The sequence below is a fragment of the Palaemon carinicauda genome, chromosome 8 (assembly GCF_036898095.1).
Source record: "Palaemon carinicauda isolate YSFRI2023 chromosome 8, ASM3689809v2, whole genome shotgun sequence".
Classification (NCBI taxonomy): domain Eukaryota; kingdom Metazoa; phylum Arthropoda; class Malacostraca; order Decapoda; family Palaemonidae; genus Palaemon; species Palaemon carinicauda.
The window spans coordinates 142,300,734-142,316,892 of record NC_090732.1 but is presented as its reverse complement, the minus strand read 5'-3'; the positions used below and the strand labels follow the sequence as shown (position 1 = coordinate 142,316,892).

At 41.8% G+C, this 16,159-nt stretch overlaps 1 protein-coding gene across 1 annotated transcript in view; it reads right to left on the bottom strand.

Moving 5' to 3' along the window:
- Positions 1–16,159, bottom strand: part of LOC137645998 (ran-binding protein 9-like) — a 218,945-nt gene that overhangs the window by 139,434 nt on the left and 63,352 nt on the right. Inside the window, exons 5-6 of the mRNA XM_068379128.1 lie at positions 12,926–13,110; positions 12,573–12,685 (exon numbers count right to left, since the gene is read on the bottom strand). Coding sequence (XP_068235229.1) covers positions 12,573–12,685; positions 12,926–13,110 — 298 coding nt within the window. The remainder of the gene's footprint in view (positions 1–12,572; positions 12,686–12,925; positions 13,111–16,159) is intronic.

Genomic DNA, 16,159 nt, shown 5'->3' with positions numbered 1-16,159 from the left:
AGAAAATATGGAAAGAACTAATAATACCATCCACAGTGTTGCTTAATACACTCTGAAACTTGAATCATGGCCCTCTATTGCAAAAGTGCTAACCCAAGAGAAAATTTGTACATATTTTAATTATGGTATATAGACAAGATAACTGACAATTTTGTTTAAACAAAGAACCACATTTTTTGTACTGAACACCTAAGATGATGATAAAAAGGGTAAATCTACCCTTAAAGCATACCAATTACAAAATTCAAAAAAAAAAAAGAGAAATAAACAGGGGTTAATGCTTAAAAATAGGTATCAATGCCCTTAGATTTCTAACTAAAAAAATATATTAAAAAACGGATTTTGAGCGAAGCGAAAAATTTATTTTTGGGTGAGATAGCCATGTCGTCCTCATGGAAGTTCCTTTAAGAGTAGCTTCCTAGGGTATATTTGACTACAGTGATATTCCCAGAGAATTTTACCTTAAGGTCTCCAGAATTTTAACTCCTGGCGCGAATATCCCTAACTTTTCCTTTTAGGGATATCACATAATATCAGAGGACGTATTCTTGACATGCCACATAGCTATCTTCACCCCGAATAGCATTTACGCTTCGAGGGGGAAAAGTGGCAAGAAAACGAAGGGGAGCCGTTAATAAGGTACCTCTCCTCCACTACTCTTTTGAGTATCTAGAGGACGTCATATCCGCCCGCCGTCTTTATTCCTTGTAGCGTTACCGAGGTGCTACAGATACAGTACTTTCGGAAGGGATCCTTTCAGCCCTTTTTTAATAAAAGGAGGGCTGGTCCATCAGGACGACATGGCTATCTCACCCAAAAATAGATTTTTCGCTTCGCTCAAACCCCGTTTTTTTTGGCTCAGACCATGTCGTCCTGACGGAAGTTTACCAGAGCATTAATGTATCTGTGGATTTTCTATTTGTGCCTTAACCTCGAGACAGAATTTCCTTGGTCACTCAGACCTAGACACATATAATGTTACCGTTATATATCATTTCTTCTAATCATGAACCATGTTAGTGCTTCCTGCCCCCTACAGGGAAGAGTCATGCCAGACTCTGGAAAAAGTCTAGAAGATTGCATATTTCATATGAATAGCCTAGCAACCCAACAGGTATACCAGTCTCATCGCATACCTTCCCAATTAGAGTCTATATTTGAAAACGAACAAATGTATGTATGAGCAACTGACACCTCCCCTGGGTATACAGAGCTAACTGTATGCAAAGACAGACAGGTTTGTATCAGTCAGCTTCCCATCTAAGGTATCCTGAGTCCGTTGTATGCAAAGACAGACAAGTATCTATCTGTGTAGAAAATAGGTATGTACACACATAAAGAAGGTTTGTTAACTGTAGGAACAAATTTCTACAGTTGTTCTTTCATTAATATGCAAAATAAAAGGGTGATCATAATAATGCTCTAACATTTTTATTTATCTGAATTTGGGGCGAATAGGATGCAAATTTCAAATAGTTTTTTATTGACAATCAATAATATATGTAAATCAGTCTACATTTTATAGAATAATATAAAATGTTTGTGAAATAATTTAAGCATAAATATACTGGTAATGCCAGCAATACTTGTTTCATCTGAAAAGAAACCATTATATGCCACTAAAATGAAAATTCAGAAATTTTCTATTCTAAATTTCTGTCATTACTGTCTGTTCACACTTGTGTAAAGGACACACAGCACACGTGCTATTCTTTATGCTTCTTTCAACTGTATTATTTGGAACAGTTCGTAATGTCACCATGGTGACAGTTCACTTAACTTGTACCGTAAATAGTCAACACGCACATCCTGCACATAACAGTGCCAATTGATTCACTGTTCCTCGCAGCATTAAGCGACAGGTTTTAGTACACTACCTGCCGCCACCACAAACCTCTTGATCTCTTGTACTTGCTTCGCGTAGTGTTTGAAAAACACTCTGGATGACTTTCATCCAGTATACGAGCGAAGACATTTGAAATCCATATACTGGAAAAAATTCAGAGACGAAGCAATTTTTCTCAGATCGTGACCTGCGGGTGTACTGTCCGGATCCGCTCTGCGAATGAAGTAGGTGATCTTCGCCCTTAATTGTTTTAAGAAAAATTTGAACCTGATGCTTCTCCTTTAAAGAGCTTTCCTCCCCCAAAAGTCTGAAGTTCTATGAAGATAGACCTTTAGGCACTCCACTGGACATAGACAGCTTCCTTCAGAGGGCAGATTCTCCAGGGATCCCACCTTTTGGTGGGTAGCTCGTTCTTAGCGAGAAACGTTGGGTCAGGAAAAAGATTCAGTTCTCACCTTTCTGTGAACTGAATATGGCCATCATCTCTAGAAAGGGCCACTATTTCACCAACTCTGGCCCCCGAGGCTAGTGCAAATAGGAATATAACTTTTTGGATCACATCTTTCAGAGAGCAGTTCTCATTGTTCAGTGTTGATGCAAAGTGAAGAACTTTATCCAAGGACCATGAGATGGACCTCGGGGGGTGCTGCAGGCCCAAGTCTAGCACAGGCCTTAGGAATCTTGTTAAAGATTTCGTTAAAGAAGTCTACCTGGAAGGCGTACAGTAAGGGTCTAGTCAAGGCAGATTTACATGTTGATATCGTGTTAGCTGCTAAACCTTGTTCATGAAGATGAATAAAGAAGGATAAACAGAAATCTGTTGATTTTTTTGCCTTGACAAATGCAACCAATTTCTTCCAAGACGACTCGTATTGTCTTCTGGTAGATTTGGACTTATATTCTTCTAAGAAGTTTATACTGTCTCTAGAAATCGCGAATCTTTTCTTAACTGCTAAGGAGAGAAAATCATGAGATGAAGGTTTCGGGTTTTCTGTGATGAAGCGAGGACAGTCGACCTCTGCACTTGTTGTGTCAGAACTGGGTCCGGCAACGGGACCAGTCTCAGCCACAGTTCCAATACTAGAGGGAACCAGATGCTGTTCGGCCACTTGTGAGCCACTTAAGCTGCCGTTCCCTGAAAGGATCTCAGTTTGTTGAGGACTTTCAACAGAAAATTGGGTGGAGGGAACAGGTAAATCCTGGACCATCTGTTCCAATCGAGGGACATCGCATCCACTGCTTCTGCTAGAGGGTCCTCGCATGGGGCCACGTAACGAGGTAGTTTCTTGTTGTCGCTAATCACAAAGAGGTCGATTTGCAGTTCTGGGACTTGAAGTAGGATGAAGGAGAATGATCCTGTGTCTAGGAACTACTCTGACTATCAGCGTGAACCTGGATAGAGCGTCCGGCGTCACATTGCGGAACCCTTGGAGGTGAACTGCTGATAAGTGCCATCTCTGTTTTTCCGCCAAACGGAAGGTGGCCAACATCACTTGGTTGATTTGGGGCGATCTTGAGCCTTGTCGATTCAGACATCTCATTATCACCTCGCTGTCTAGAACCAGTCTTATGTGGGTCGAGCAGCAAGGAGCCAATTTCTTCAGTGTAAGGAAAACTGCCATGGCTTCCAGAATATTGATGTGGAAGGTCTTGAAGAGAGAGGACCAAGTCCCTTGGACTTTCCATTGGTGAGAGTGACCTCCCCATCTTTCCTTTAATGTGTCTGTGTGGATGATGACTGATGGTGGAGGTGGTTGTACGAGCACCGATTTCCTCAGGTGTTTGGCCTCCGACCACGACTTGAGAAGTGATCGTAGACGAGTTGGTATTAGTCTTCTTAGATCTCTTGGAGCATTTGATGCGTATCTTCTCCAGACTCCTGTTACATCCTTTAATTGTGCTCTTAGCACTGGGTCTGTCACTGATCAAATTGAAGGGAGTCCAGCACTCTCTCCTGTTTGCGTCTTGATATCTGATCGGATTTCAGAAGTCTCTTGACAGATCCTGCTATCTCTCTCTTCATCTTTGACGGAATGGAGAGGCGGTGTGACTGTAAGTTCCAGTGAATTCCAAGCCATTGAAACTTTTGAGCTGGAGATGGTCGAGACTTTTTGACATTGATCTTGAATCCCAGATGTTCCAGGAACTGGATCACTTCTTTGGAGGCTTGCATGCATTCCGTCTCAGATGCTACCCACACCAGCCAATCGTCCAGGTAGGCCACTACCTGAACACCTTTAAGCATAGTTGATGAACGACTGCGTTTGCAAGCTTCGTGAAGATCCTTGGGGCTATGTTTAGCCCGAAGGGCATGACTCTGAAGATGTATTGTTTCTTCTGTAGCCTGAATCCTAGGTAGGAGGAAATTTGGCGATTGATTTGAAAATGCCAATAGGCATCTGCCATGTCTATGGAGACTGTGTATGCCTTCTTGGGCAACAGGGTCCTTATGTGTTGAAGGGTTAACATCCTGAACTTGTAGTTTACTATGAACTTGTTGAGTGGCGACAAGTCCAGAATGACTCTGAGTTTGTCTGAGTCCTTCTTGGGAACACAAACCAGCCTTCCTTGGAATTTGATGGACTTTGCCCTCTTTATTACTCTTTTGCTCAAGAGTTCTCGGATATACTCTTCCAGAACGGGGGTGGAGTATTGGAAGAATTGAGGGAAAGATGGTGGAGCTACGTTCCAGCTCCAACCCAGTCCGTTCTTGATTAGGCTGTGGGCCCATGGATCGAAGGTCCAGCTATCCCGAAATGAGTTAAAGTCTTCCTCCTACCGGAAGCATCTCACTTTTGCTGTTGACTGGAGGACTTGCCTCCTTGACCGCGTCCTCCTCTATTGCCTCTGCCTTTTGAGGGGCGTCTGGAGGAACCTCTAAATGTTCCCCTGGCTTTTGGCCGAAAGGTAATAGACTGCCTCTCAAAGGCTGGAGTAAAGGCTGGTGACTGTGTCGCCATTTGCTGGGGTACCAACTGGTAGGTAGGTGGAGGTTGTGCTACCACCTGGGGCACCGTGGTCGCGGGAAGTTGTTGTTGCCTTTGTTGTCTGGCGGGGCGAGAGGGCACCCTTGGCCTCTTTGTCTTCCGCTTAGGTTGGGGACCCTCATCGGGGGAAGACTTCCTCTTCAGTGACAAGCCCAACTTCTGGAGAAAGTTCCTATTCTCCGTGGCAGCCTTGTCAACTACTTCCTTGACCACTTCACTTGGGAAGAGGTCCTTTCCCAAGATACTGGACGATACTGGTGTCTCACCCAGGAGAGGCGAACACGAACTCCTTACAAGCCCTTCTGGCTTTAATGAAGCCATACAGGTCTTTGATCACAGTCGCCAGATGTGTTTTGGCCACAACCATAAACATATCTGGGTTCTGGGGATCGCTTGACATTGTCTCCAAGATAGTCTGGAGAGACATTAGAGCTGGCAAGTCTTTCTTTAGTCTCCTTCTCCCTGCCCAGGAGAAACTCAGACAACTTGAGGAAGTCCTCGCCGAACTGACGTCCAGCAATATCTGCCTCCAACTTCCCGACTGAGAAGGTAAGATGTATGTCCTTCCAGTCCTTCTGGTCCATAGGCAAAGCTAGGGATAACGGTTTACACTCGTAGAGTGTAGAGCAAGGTCTCCCTGATTCTATCGCCTTTAAAGCTGCCTTGTACCCTTTTTCCATAAATGGGAAGGCCCGGGAAGATGAAGCAACAAAGGACGGATGTTTTTTGCTCAGAGCCAGCACTTTTGAGTTAGTGAAGGCCTCTCCTTCAAGGTGCTTGTCAGCAAAGCCTGTGCTTTGGCATGGTCAAAAACTATGACCTCTTTTGGCTCCATCTCTTCCTTTGATGCTGGCTCTGCCTTCAGATGGACGAGCAGTCTGGATAAGCCTCCAAACTGGGCCAGAATTCCACATCTCCAATGGGGACTGATCCCAGCTTCTCGGAAATGTAAATCTTCCCAGTTGTCATGGGCAAGTACTCTGCATGCCTCCACGGATTCACATCCGAACATAAAGGAAGTTCCTTCACATTGAGTCTCGTGAGACCCACGGGATGCTGCAAGTTGGCGTATTTCCAACATCAACGCTGCTTCCTTTTCTGCATTCTGCTTTTGTATCTGCTGCACCGTCATAATGGAAGACAGAGTCTTCCCTATATCGTCAGATGGGGGACTGGTTCTGGGGCAGGAACCGATGAGACCAAAACTGTTTTGACTTCTTCCTTCTTGGTATCAGGAGCCATAGTCGACTCCTCTTCCTGACCTCCTGCAAGAAGTTCCTTTTCAGTGTCCTCTGACACTTCTGACATCCTGTCGTCAAGTTGGATGTCCTTCATCGCGTCCGAGACATCAGACTCTACTGGTATCTAGACGCAAGGGATCTCTAGGTGAGGCTGTGGTATAACAGCACTTTTAGATGCCCTGGGGAAAAGATAGCCCCGCATCTTCTCATTTGGAAGGTAAGGCCCCGTGGTGTTCTTTTGAAAACCTCAGACCCATTTATGCAGCTTCTCCCTTGCTGCATCCCTTGACTCCGCTGACTGGGGGTCATCGAAAGCCTCAGTAACCAAGGTTTTACAGATGTTACATATCTTGGGATCCCAATAATTCAGAGTTCCCTTGGTGATGGAACAGCGTGAGTGCGTCCTGCACACCTCATGGCCGCAGAAGTTCTTACTCCGCACGTTGCAGAAGACGCTCTTACACTTGGGTTGGTCCTCCTGTAAAGAGAGGAAAATAAAATGAGTATACGGTGATTCATCTCACAGGATAAAGTATACAAATATTATAATTAATCTTTGGCTTTTGCATGTAGCTTAGGATAGATAAGCAAAAAATGAAATAGGAAACACACATACATGTTTCCTGCCTAGCCAATTGCTGTGACCTCCCTCAAAATTAAAACCATGGGTCATTCTATTTTGAAAAACCCATCGGAAGATTTCTATCCTGTAAGGATAGGTAAGTGTAACTTAACACTAGCTTCCAGACAGCTTAAGGGGACCGTCCCCCATGGGGTATTGACATAACTTTCAGAAATCGAAAATCATTTTGTTGCTTCTATGTATGCATAAACATGTCGTACATACTCCCTAGAAGTTTCAGACAATTATTTTTACAAATAACGAAGATATAGAGGTTTTTAAATGATGACGTCATCCTTACTGTGTCGTCTGCATGACTTAGTTTGACAAAATCGTCTTTGTGTGTAATTTTGCATATATATAGCGATTTTTCACTTATATTTCGATCTATCGTACGTCTGGCAGAAATGGAAGGCATTGGTAGAGTGTAGATGAACGAAGTCTACTCCTACAATAACAGAAGCCAAAGTTGTATAGAAGTTATAATGTATGCGTATGTTTACTTGAAGTTCGTATGTACATTGTGTTTCCACAACGCCTTCGGGAACATTATAGCAAGGCCAATGTTACCTAAGGTTGTAGAAAGAACAAATAGTCAATTATTTTTCCAAACAATGAAAATAGCGGTTTTTAAATGAAACGATGACACACACTCTCTCTCTCTCTCTCTCTCTCTCTCTCTCTCTCTCTCTCTCTCTCTCTCTCTCTCTCTCTCTCTCTCTCTCTCTCTCTCTCTCTCTGTTTCGAAATCTCGTACCTCTGGCAGAAATGAAAGGCATTGGTAGAGGGTAGGTGAATGAAAACTACCTGCTACGAAAAAATCACAAAGTTTCCAAAGACATATAGAAATTATAATGCATGTGTTTATTTACTTGAAGTTCGTATGTTGATTGTGCTTTCACAACGTCCTCTGGAATTTTATAGCAATGCCAATGTTACATAAGGTGATAGAAAGAACAAAAAGTAAGTGGAGAACAAGAAAAAAGAACCAAGAAAGAGGGAAACATGGATAAGAGTACAAAGCTGAAACCTGCTAACTAAAACACTGGCAACAATTAGAGATCGCTGGCAACTCATAACATAGGAATAGTAAACTGAGGGTTCAAATACCTCCTTTAGGGTGCATTTATGTAGGAATGAACAATAAAAGTTATCATAATAATATTATCTTGATTTCTTTTAGAAAAGAAGCGAAAGCTTGCTGCAAATCTTTGGGAGCTCATAACTCAAAAACATACTTATTCCCACTTAGGTACATTTTTCTCACTTATTTGTTGTTCGATATTAGAGAAAAAGATATCGTTGAAAAGAAGAATAAAAATCGCACAATTCTGTCAGACAAAATTTTGATTTTCGTTTTACATTTTTTTCACGATTATTTTCCGTCTAGACGAGGAAAAAAAAAATAAAAATTCATTAAAATAAAAGAGAAAGGAAAATCAAAATTCTGTCTGACAGAATTGTTCGGCTTGTTAGAGTAGTTTTTGTGGTATAAGTTTCAATACAATTGGTATTATACTAGTGGGGAAAAATGTACCTAAATATTTTTTTTAAATCATGATTTTTGCTCATAAATCCAAAGTTTTTGATCAAATGACTTGAAATTTTTATATGATGAAGGTATTATATATGTCTAAAACATATATAGAAATTGGGTAATTTGGATCATTAGAAAAAAAAATGGCGGACATGGCGGACGGTCCCCTTAAGATTGGGGATTGTTATCAGTGATCACTAATTAGTATATAGAAAGAACTTACTTTATATTATATGGTCTAAACAATAGGCTGTGCATGACAACACAGGGTATGATGGAAAATTTTGGCTACCGTATAATCTATATTGTAGTTTTCTGTTTGCAGTATGATCTATATTACAAATATACTAGCTACTGTATAATCATATACTGTAGTTCCAGCCGGCATATGCCGGCAGACTAGCACCAGGGTACAGTTCAGTCGATGTATTGTCGGCTGTGGTATTGGCCTGCAGTTCGCAGGTTGCCGGAAGACCGCCTGCTGTCGGCATTCTATGCCAGCCGGCGATTAGATATTTATACACAGCGGTCGGCAACCTCTCCAGCTCTAGCCGGCAGGTTAGAACCCAGTGGTACCAGCTAATAGAGAGAGAGAAAGCATGGATCGAAGGATGGTGTAAGAGCTCTGCCTTACTACTTTCTTCCAGAATGAGGGTTCAAATGGAAGGGGAGAATGTGTCATTCAGGGTTCCACCCATCCACAACTATTGCCGGTCTTTGCCGGCACAGTTTATGAATGGCAGTCTAAGAGAGGACTGAAGAACACACTACAGTAAAGGGATCTTCTGCCGGAAGCCGGCACAGCCAGCCCAACTCACCCAGAGTACTAAGTCCGTAAGGGAGAGCTGAATGACTCTGCCACTACAGACAGAAGCCCGAGCCAGCCCCACAACCTGCCGGCAATCGGCTCGATTGTAGGACGATGGACAAGATTTTGTGATGGCTAGGCCATCACCAAAGGACAGAATGGGGAGGGGTGAGGGTCCTATAGGGTGTGGGAGGAGCTGACAGGGTTGCCGGTCCTACCTCACCTAACGAAACTCTGTTCTAGTATTAAAGCCAACCCAGGTGGCAGGTGAATTCTATTCTCGAGCCTAGGGCCGGCTAATACAGTAAAGGGGCCGGCAGCACCCTCGCCGCCACCCCTAAACAATAGAGGAACAGAGTTCTAGTGCCAGTGTCACCTAGGCAGTAGAAGAATGCTATTCTTCAGCATAGGATCCGCTGGCACAGGACTAGTCAGCTAGACCACAGGGAGAAGGTATCATATATAAAGCCTTCAGGTATGGTTTAGGGAGGTCTAGCCTTCTATGCCGGCAACTTAGTCCAGCAGGGGAATGCTATTCACCCTGGCAGCCAGCTACCTGCATCAGACTAAATACTCTGAGGTTGTGACCAAAACCAAAAAACCTGCCTCTGCGGTTACAGGGGAAGGACAGAAAACCCTAGCCTAGTCCTGCTTGAATTACAACTCAAGGCACGATAGACTAGGGTTATAGCCTAGGCTAACTCAGAAGGAAGGAGAGATTGCCCTTAAGTCTCCGTAGGAGACAAGTATCGTCTTATCAATAGTCTAGGAGATATCTATCTCCGCCTGAATTAATAAAAACGATACATAAGGGCAATCGGGGACATGTATGAAAGTATACGAAAGCCACTAGGCTAGTAGCCCAGTGGCAGTGAGAATCAATTACCTAAATCACCGAAACTCTCTCGTATACTATCTTGGAAGAGGAAAATATTATGCAATCAATATATCTTACATGTATAAAATTCGCCTAAGGCTTCATTAAAATTATAACACTAGGAAAGTCTATTATATCATGCATGAAAGTACTAAAACTGAAACGCCTAGGCTAGGAAGCCTAGCGTAAACTAGGTTCGGTTACCTAAATCGCCGAAGCTAATATAAATACTATCGGCATAATATAAAGAATTCCTAGCAATGAAGGCTAAGTAGCTAAAGATATTTAAGCTACTAAAACCGGGGAAGGTCATTCTGGCTACCTAAATGACTCATGCGTTACGAATAACAGCGCCAATGACGCCTCCAGCTTAGGCAACAGCTCTTGCAACGTTAATTTAACTTTAATTTATATCAAAATAAGGTAAAAGCATACACTTATACAATGTAAAGATCAATACCCAACTTTCCAGAGGGAGAGATGAGGTTGGAGAAAGCATGATTATATCCAAAATCTTCCGAAATAAGTGAGAGCACATGAAAATCACCGAGCAATGGCGCTACAATAAAAGGAACAAAGATGGCGGCGGATATGACGTCATCTAGATACTCAAAAGAGTAGTGGAGGAGAGGTACCTTATTAACGGCTCCCCTTTGTTTTCTTACCATCTTTCCCCCTCGAAGCGTAAACGCTATTCGGGGTGAAGATAGCTATGTGGCGTGTCAAGAATACGTCCTCTGATATCATGCGATATCCCTAAAAGGAAAAGTTAGGGATATTCGTGCCAGGAGTTACAATTCTGGAGACCTTAAGGTAAAATTCTCTGGGAAAATTACTGTAGTCAAATATACCCAAGGAAGCTACTCTTAAAGGAACTTCCATCAGGACGACATGGCCTGAGCCCAAAAAAAGTATTTTGTCAAAATCTTCAATAATGCTACAGGAAAAGCATACAGTATTTCCCATGTCATAAGTCTCACTTTTTTCCCTGAAAAATTGCCCCTAAATATCACCCTGCATCTTAACATTGCCCCTAAATATCACCCTGCATCTTAACACTAAGATAAAGTTGTATAGGGGATTTTGAAAACCTTCAGACACTCCAGTAATGAAATACAAACACTCACATTCACCACACAAAATATAAGCCAGAAATCATCATCATCATTTCCTCCTAAGGCTATTGACACAAAGGGTCTCAGCTAGTTTTCGCCAGTCGTCTCTATCTTGAACTTTCAAATCAATACTTCTCCATTCATCATCTCCTACACTGCACTTCATAGTCCTCAGCCATGTAGGACTGGATCTTCCAACTCTTCTAGTTCCTTGTGGAACCTGGCTCAATGTTTGGTGAACTAATCTCTCTTGAGGAGTGCAAAGAGCATGCACAAACCATCTCCATTTACCACTCACTATGATCTCATCCACCTATGGCACTCGAGTAATCTCTCTTATAGTTTCATTTCTAAACCTGTTCTGTACTTTGTTTAATAAATAAAGGTACCGAGATATTTCATTTTGTTTCTGTGGTTGCCTATGCCATAGAAACGCAAACATGGCAACTAATGGTATTCAAGCAGTTGTTTATACAGTATGTATCTCAGGTCTCATATTTTGCTGATATTTTGTAATAAAATAATATTTAGGTAATGACTTTGTTGCATCGGTTCCAAAATAATACAGATAGTTGTTGCAGAACATAAACTTGAAAAAACATCTCACTGCAAGGCGAGTGCAGTGTTACCAAGTTAGCTATAAACTAACTAGTCACAAACAGAAAAGATTACTCTACCTTATGATATTTGTAGAAAATTCTTTATTTGATCAATAATTAATTGTGTATGAAAATTTATACATGAGGAATTTGGGAAATAATATTGGAATTTTACTCCTCTACCAAAATTTGATCAGAGGCATTTAGCAACATTGTTTTCATGTAAAAAAAAATCTGAAAACATTGCTACGATGGTGGCAACTAGACTAGTGTGGTAGTTTTTTATATGAATATACAATAAACTTGGGTTAACAGGTGTACAGCTAATCAATATTTACCCATCCAATTTCATAATACTCCCAGGATATAAAAATTTACTATGCCAGACGAAAAATTAGGCTAGAATCGCCAACTAGGAATTGCTGCTATGATAGATTGTAAAACCCTCAATTTCTTTTTTTCCAAAAAAATCTGTAGCTAATTATAGGGTGCGTCTAGTCAGATGAAGTGTCTTCTGACATAGGAAATACGGTAATTTCCACAAGCAATAACAATAAAAATCCACTTAAAATTGGCAATAATCTAAAAACATTGGATATATTGAAAAAATAAATAAATAGAAATTCTGGCTAAATCCAAATCAAAACACAAAATACTGTGGGGCGCACTATATTTTGAGTCCTAGAGGTTAATCTTAGTTCCGTACACCATGGATATTTCACAAATACGTACAAATGTATACATAAGTATTCATGATATGAGAAGTCATGGTTTGAGATAAACTAAATTTAATGATGGAACACATTAGCTTATGAAATTAAAGAATTTACCTCTAAAAACTGAAGAATAAATATTAAATTTTTCAGCCCAACATTTAACTTAAATCAGATACCCCACATTCAATATAAAGTCAGCTCCTCTTTACTGAGCCATTGCTTACTTTGTCTATTTTTTATAGAGGTTATTTCCTCATCAAAATCTTGACTAGTGGACCTGGCAAAAGCTTCCGCTGTAGCACAATACCCATGGTGGACGAGATATGTTGAAACCATTCTGTAAAAACAATGGATGCTCTTAATAACTACTAATGACAAACAGTACTTCTTAGACAATATTTGCTTAAAATGCCATGTAACAATAACAATGTAAGAGTAATAAACACAAAAAAAAAAGGAGAGAGAAAAAAAAGGAGAGAGAAAAAAAAGGAGAGAGAAAAAAAAGAGAGAGAGAGAGAGAGAGAGAGAGAGAGAGAGAGAGAGAGAGAGAGAGAGAGAGAGAGAGAGAGAGACTCACCTGTGGAGTGTTGTTTGCCACTGCCCATACGTATCTGGGACGGGGAAATTTTGGATTGTCATTCGTACTCTACTCTGTAGCTCCCGCATCATTTCTCCAATATCAAACACAAAAGGTGCCTGGCCAAAGTTAGCATCAACCACTTCACCGGGTGTTTGTAATCCTACTGTTGGATACAACTCTGACTGTGAACAAAACAAGAAAGAGATTGAATACTAAATTAGGAAATCATTATAAATATCACAAATTTTAAGTAATTTGTATTTTTCCTAACAGTACTTACCTCGAACTACTTTCTTAAGAGTATCTGGGATCTCCTCCCATCCGACCAGAATTTTGTGTAGTTTACCCTACTCCCGTTTTCTATGCAAGGCATTCTCTGGCGGAGTGATACGCGCCCAGGGACGACCCGGGGTCAGAGAGCATGCTTGCTCAGGTCTCGATCTCCAGTAAGTTTTGTCAGATAGGTTTCTATTAAGTCCTGTAAGGCACCTGAGGTAGGATGGGCAGGCCATAACCCGAAAGTAGTTCGAGGTAAGTACTGCTAGGAAAAATACAAATTACTTAAAATTTGTGATTTGTTCCAACACGGAGTACTTACCTCGAACTACTTTCTTAGGAGACTTATACCTTAGGAGGTGGGAGTGAACCACAGGACCCAGACACTGTGATGAGGGTAGAAAAGAGGGGGAACCTAGATAGGAGGCTAGGTTCTGCTGACCCTTCTAGAGAAAACACGAAAAATAGGGAAAACTACCCAAAAAACTATCTTAGTGTCTAAGTAACTCACCTCTGTAAAAATCCTCGGAGACGTATCCATTCACCGACGATGTATGCCCTGGTAGTTAAAGGATTTAGTGTCATTTCAGGGAGGGTAATAAGGGAACAGGGGGGGTAAGGAAGGAACCTGTGTCTCTTGGACTTACTGCCCGTGGTTACCCTGGGGCTACACCTCTAAATCTTTTGAAGCGCTGAAATGACGGGACCGAGGGAGAAGCCGTCCAAGGACCTCCTCGAGCATTCCTTCAAGTAGTGAGCTGTGAAGGTTGACTGATTGGCCCAAGTACCCGCCCGCAGGATTTGGCCGACTGCCATGTTCTTCTCAAAGGCCAACGAAGTACTCAGACCTCTGATGTCGTGGGGTCTAAGCTTACCCGGAATAGGAATCCCTGCACTACTGTAGGCTCTCATGATCACTTGCCGTAGCCAGAAGGAGATCGTGTTTTTGGAGACTGGTTTCTTCACTAATCCTGAAGAAACGAACACTCTTTTGATTTCGGGTCTAAGTCTGGCTGTCCTCTCCAAGTACTTCCGTACTACTCAAGTCCTTCAGGTTGTCTGAGCGTAGGATTGCCGGCACCGAGAATCCTTCAAACTTAGGGTCCCAAACTGCTGGGTTCTGGGTCTTGGCCACGAAGGATGGTACGAACTTAAAGGTAGCTTCACGCCAGCCCTTCGAGTGTGACACCTCGTATGAAAGTCCATGAAGCTCCCTTACCCATTTTGCCGATGCCAGTGCTAACAGAAAAATTGTCTTGAGGGTGAGCTCCTTGTCTGAGATGTCCTTTAGGGGTTCGAAGGGAGTTTCTGACAGCATCTTCAGGACCCTAGCCACGTCCCACTGGGTCACTATAACCGCTTGAGGGGGGCATGATTGCTCGAAGCTCTTGCTCTTGATGAGCATCGAGATGTGTCTAGAGGAACCTAGGTCGATGCCCTTCAGGAGGAAGACTTGTCCTAGGGCGGCTCAGACTCCTTTAATCCCTGAGATAGACTAAGAAGTCAGCTATCTCCGGGATGGAGGCTTTCAACGGCTTGATGTTCTTCGCGAGGCACCACTTCGTGAAGGTAGCCCATTTAGCCTGGTACACAGCAGCTGACGACTGTCTCAGGTAACCCGACATCCTCGTTGCGGTCTTCGCCGAATACCCTTCCTTCCTCAGGATTGATTGATTGATTGATTTAAAGTTTTCAGGCATCCTGACATCTAAGGTCCTTGATGCCGGTAACATTTAATCTATGTATACAAAAATAAAAAAATGGAATAAAATAAAAAATAAAAGAATTAAAATCATAAAAGTTGAATGTCATAAAAGTTAAATATTTTTCAGAAGACCTGCTTCTGAAATAAATCTAAAAATGCCACTTGCATGGTAGGACACATCATTTCCAAGAATCTTGGCAAGGATGAACCTGCCACCCTCACCTCGAGCCTCAAACAAATATCTATTCCTTAAATTTTTATAATTGGGGCATTCGGTCAACAAATGCCTTACTGTTAGAGGTACTAAACAGTCGTCACAATATGGTTGGTGTTGGCCCTTCAGCAGAAACTCGTGTCAACCGAGTGTGACCAATACAGAGACGACAAAGAGACGTCTCCCATTTTCGGGGCATCATATCATACCTCCAAGGAAATATGTCATTTGTTACCTCTCGCATATTATTGCCATCTAGGCTATCCCATTGCTATTGCCATTTTTTGCAAACCAATTTCTTGATGTCCGGTAAGAAATCATTACAGGGAATGGGATACCTTCTTGGCAGCAACTCGGATGCAGCATTCTTAGCCAGTGAATCTGCCTTCTCATTCGCAGACACACCTACATGTGCTGGAACCCAACAAAATTGAACTGTTATACCTCTCCATCCAATAATAAAAAGCCATTCTAAAATCTTTAAAACTAGAGGGTTATTAGAATTAAAAACTTCTATAGCTTGAAGGACACTCCTTGCATCACTAAAAATTGTAAAATTACCCTCTTCTCCAACGCTATTTTCTCAATAGCGGTTAATATGCCATACAGTTCGGCAGTAAATATGGAAGCGGTCAGAGGAAGTGCACCTCTACAATTAAAACCATTACTATGTACTCCAAATCCAACGCCAGCATCAGATTTGGAGCCACCAGTATAGATAAAAGTTGATCCTCTATGTTCTTTAACATGTTCATTAAAAAGAGACCTGGCTTCTAGGTCTGACATATTCTTCTTACCTCCAATAAAATATTTACAAAATGATATCTCTGATAACTTCCATGGAGGCGTTGATGATACCTTGAATGGAAGTACCTTATTTCTAATTATATCCAGACTATTTAATAATCATTTCACCCGAAAGCCATAAGGTTGAGGAGATTTTGGGTGCAACTCAAAGTATGATGCGTGTCTTTCGAGGCTTAGAGTCTGAAAGGCTAGAGAGTTAGGGAGTCTTTGCAATCTAAACCAATACCGA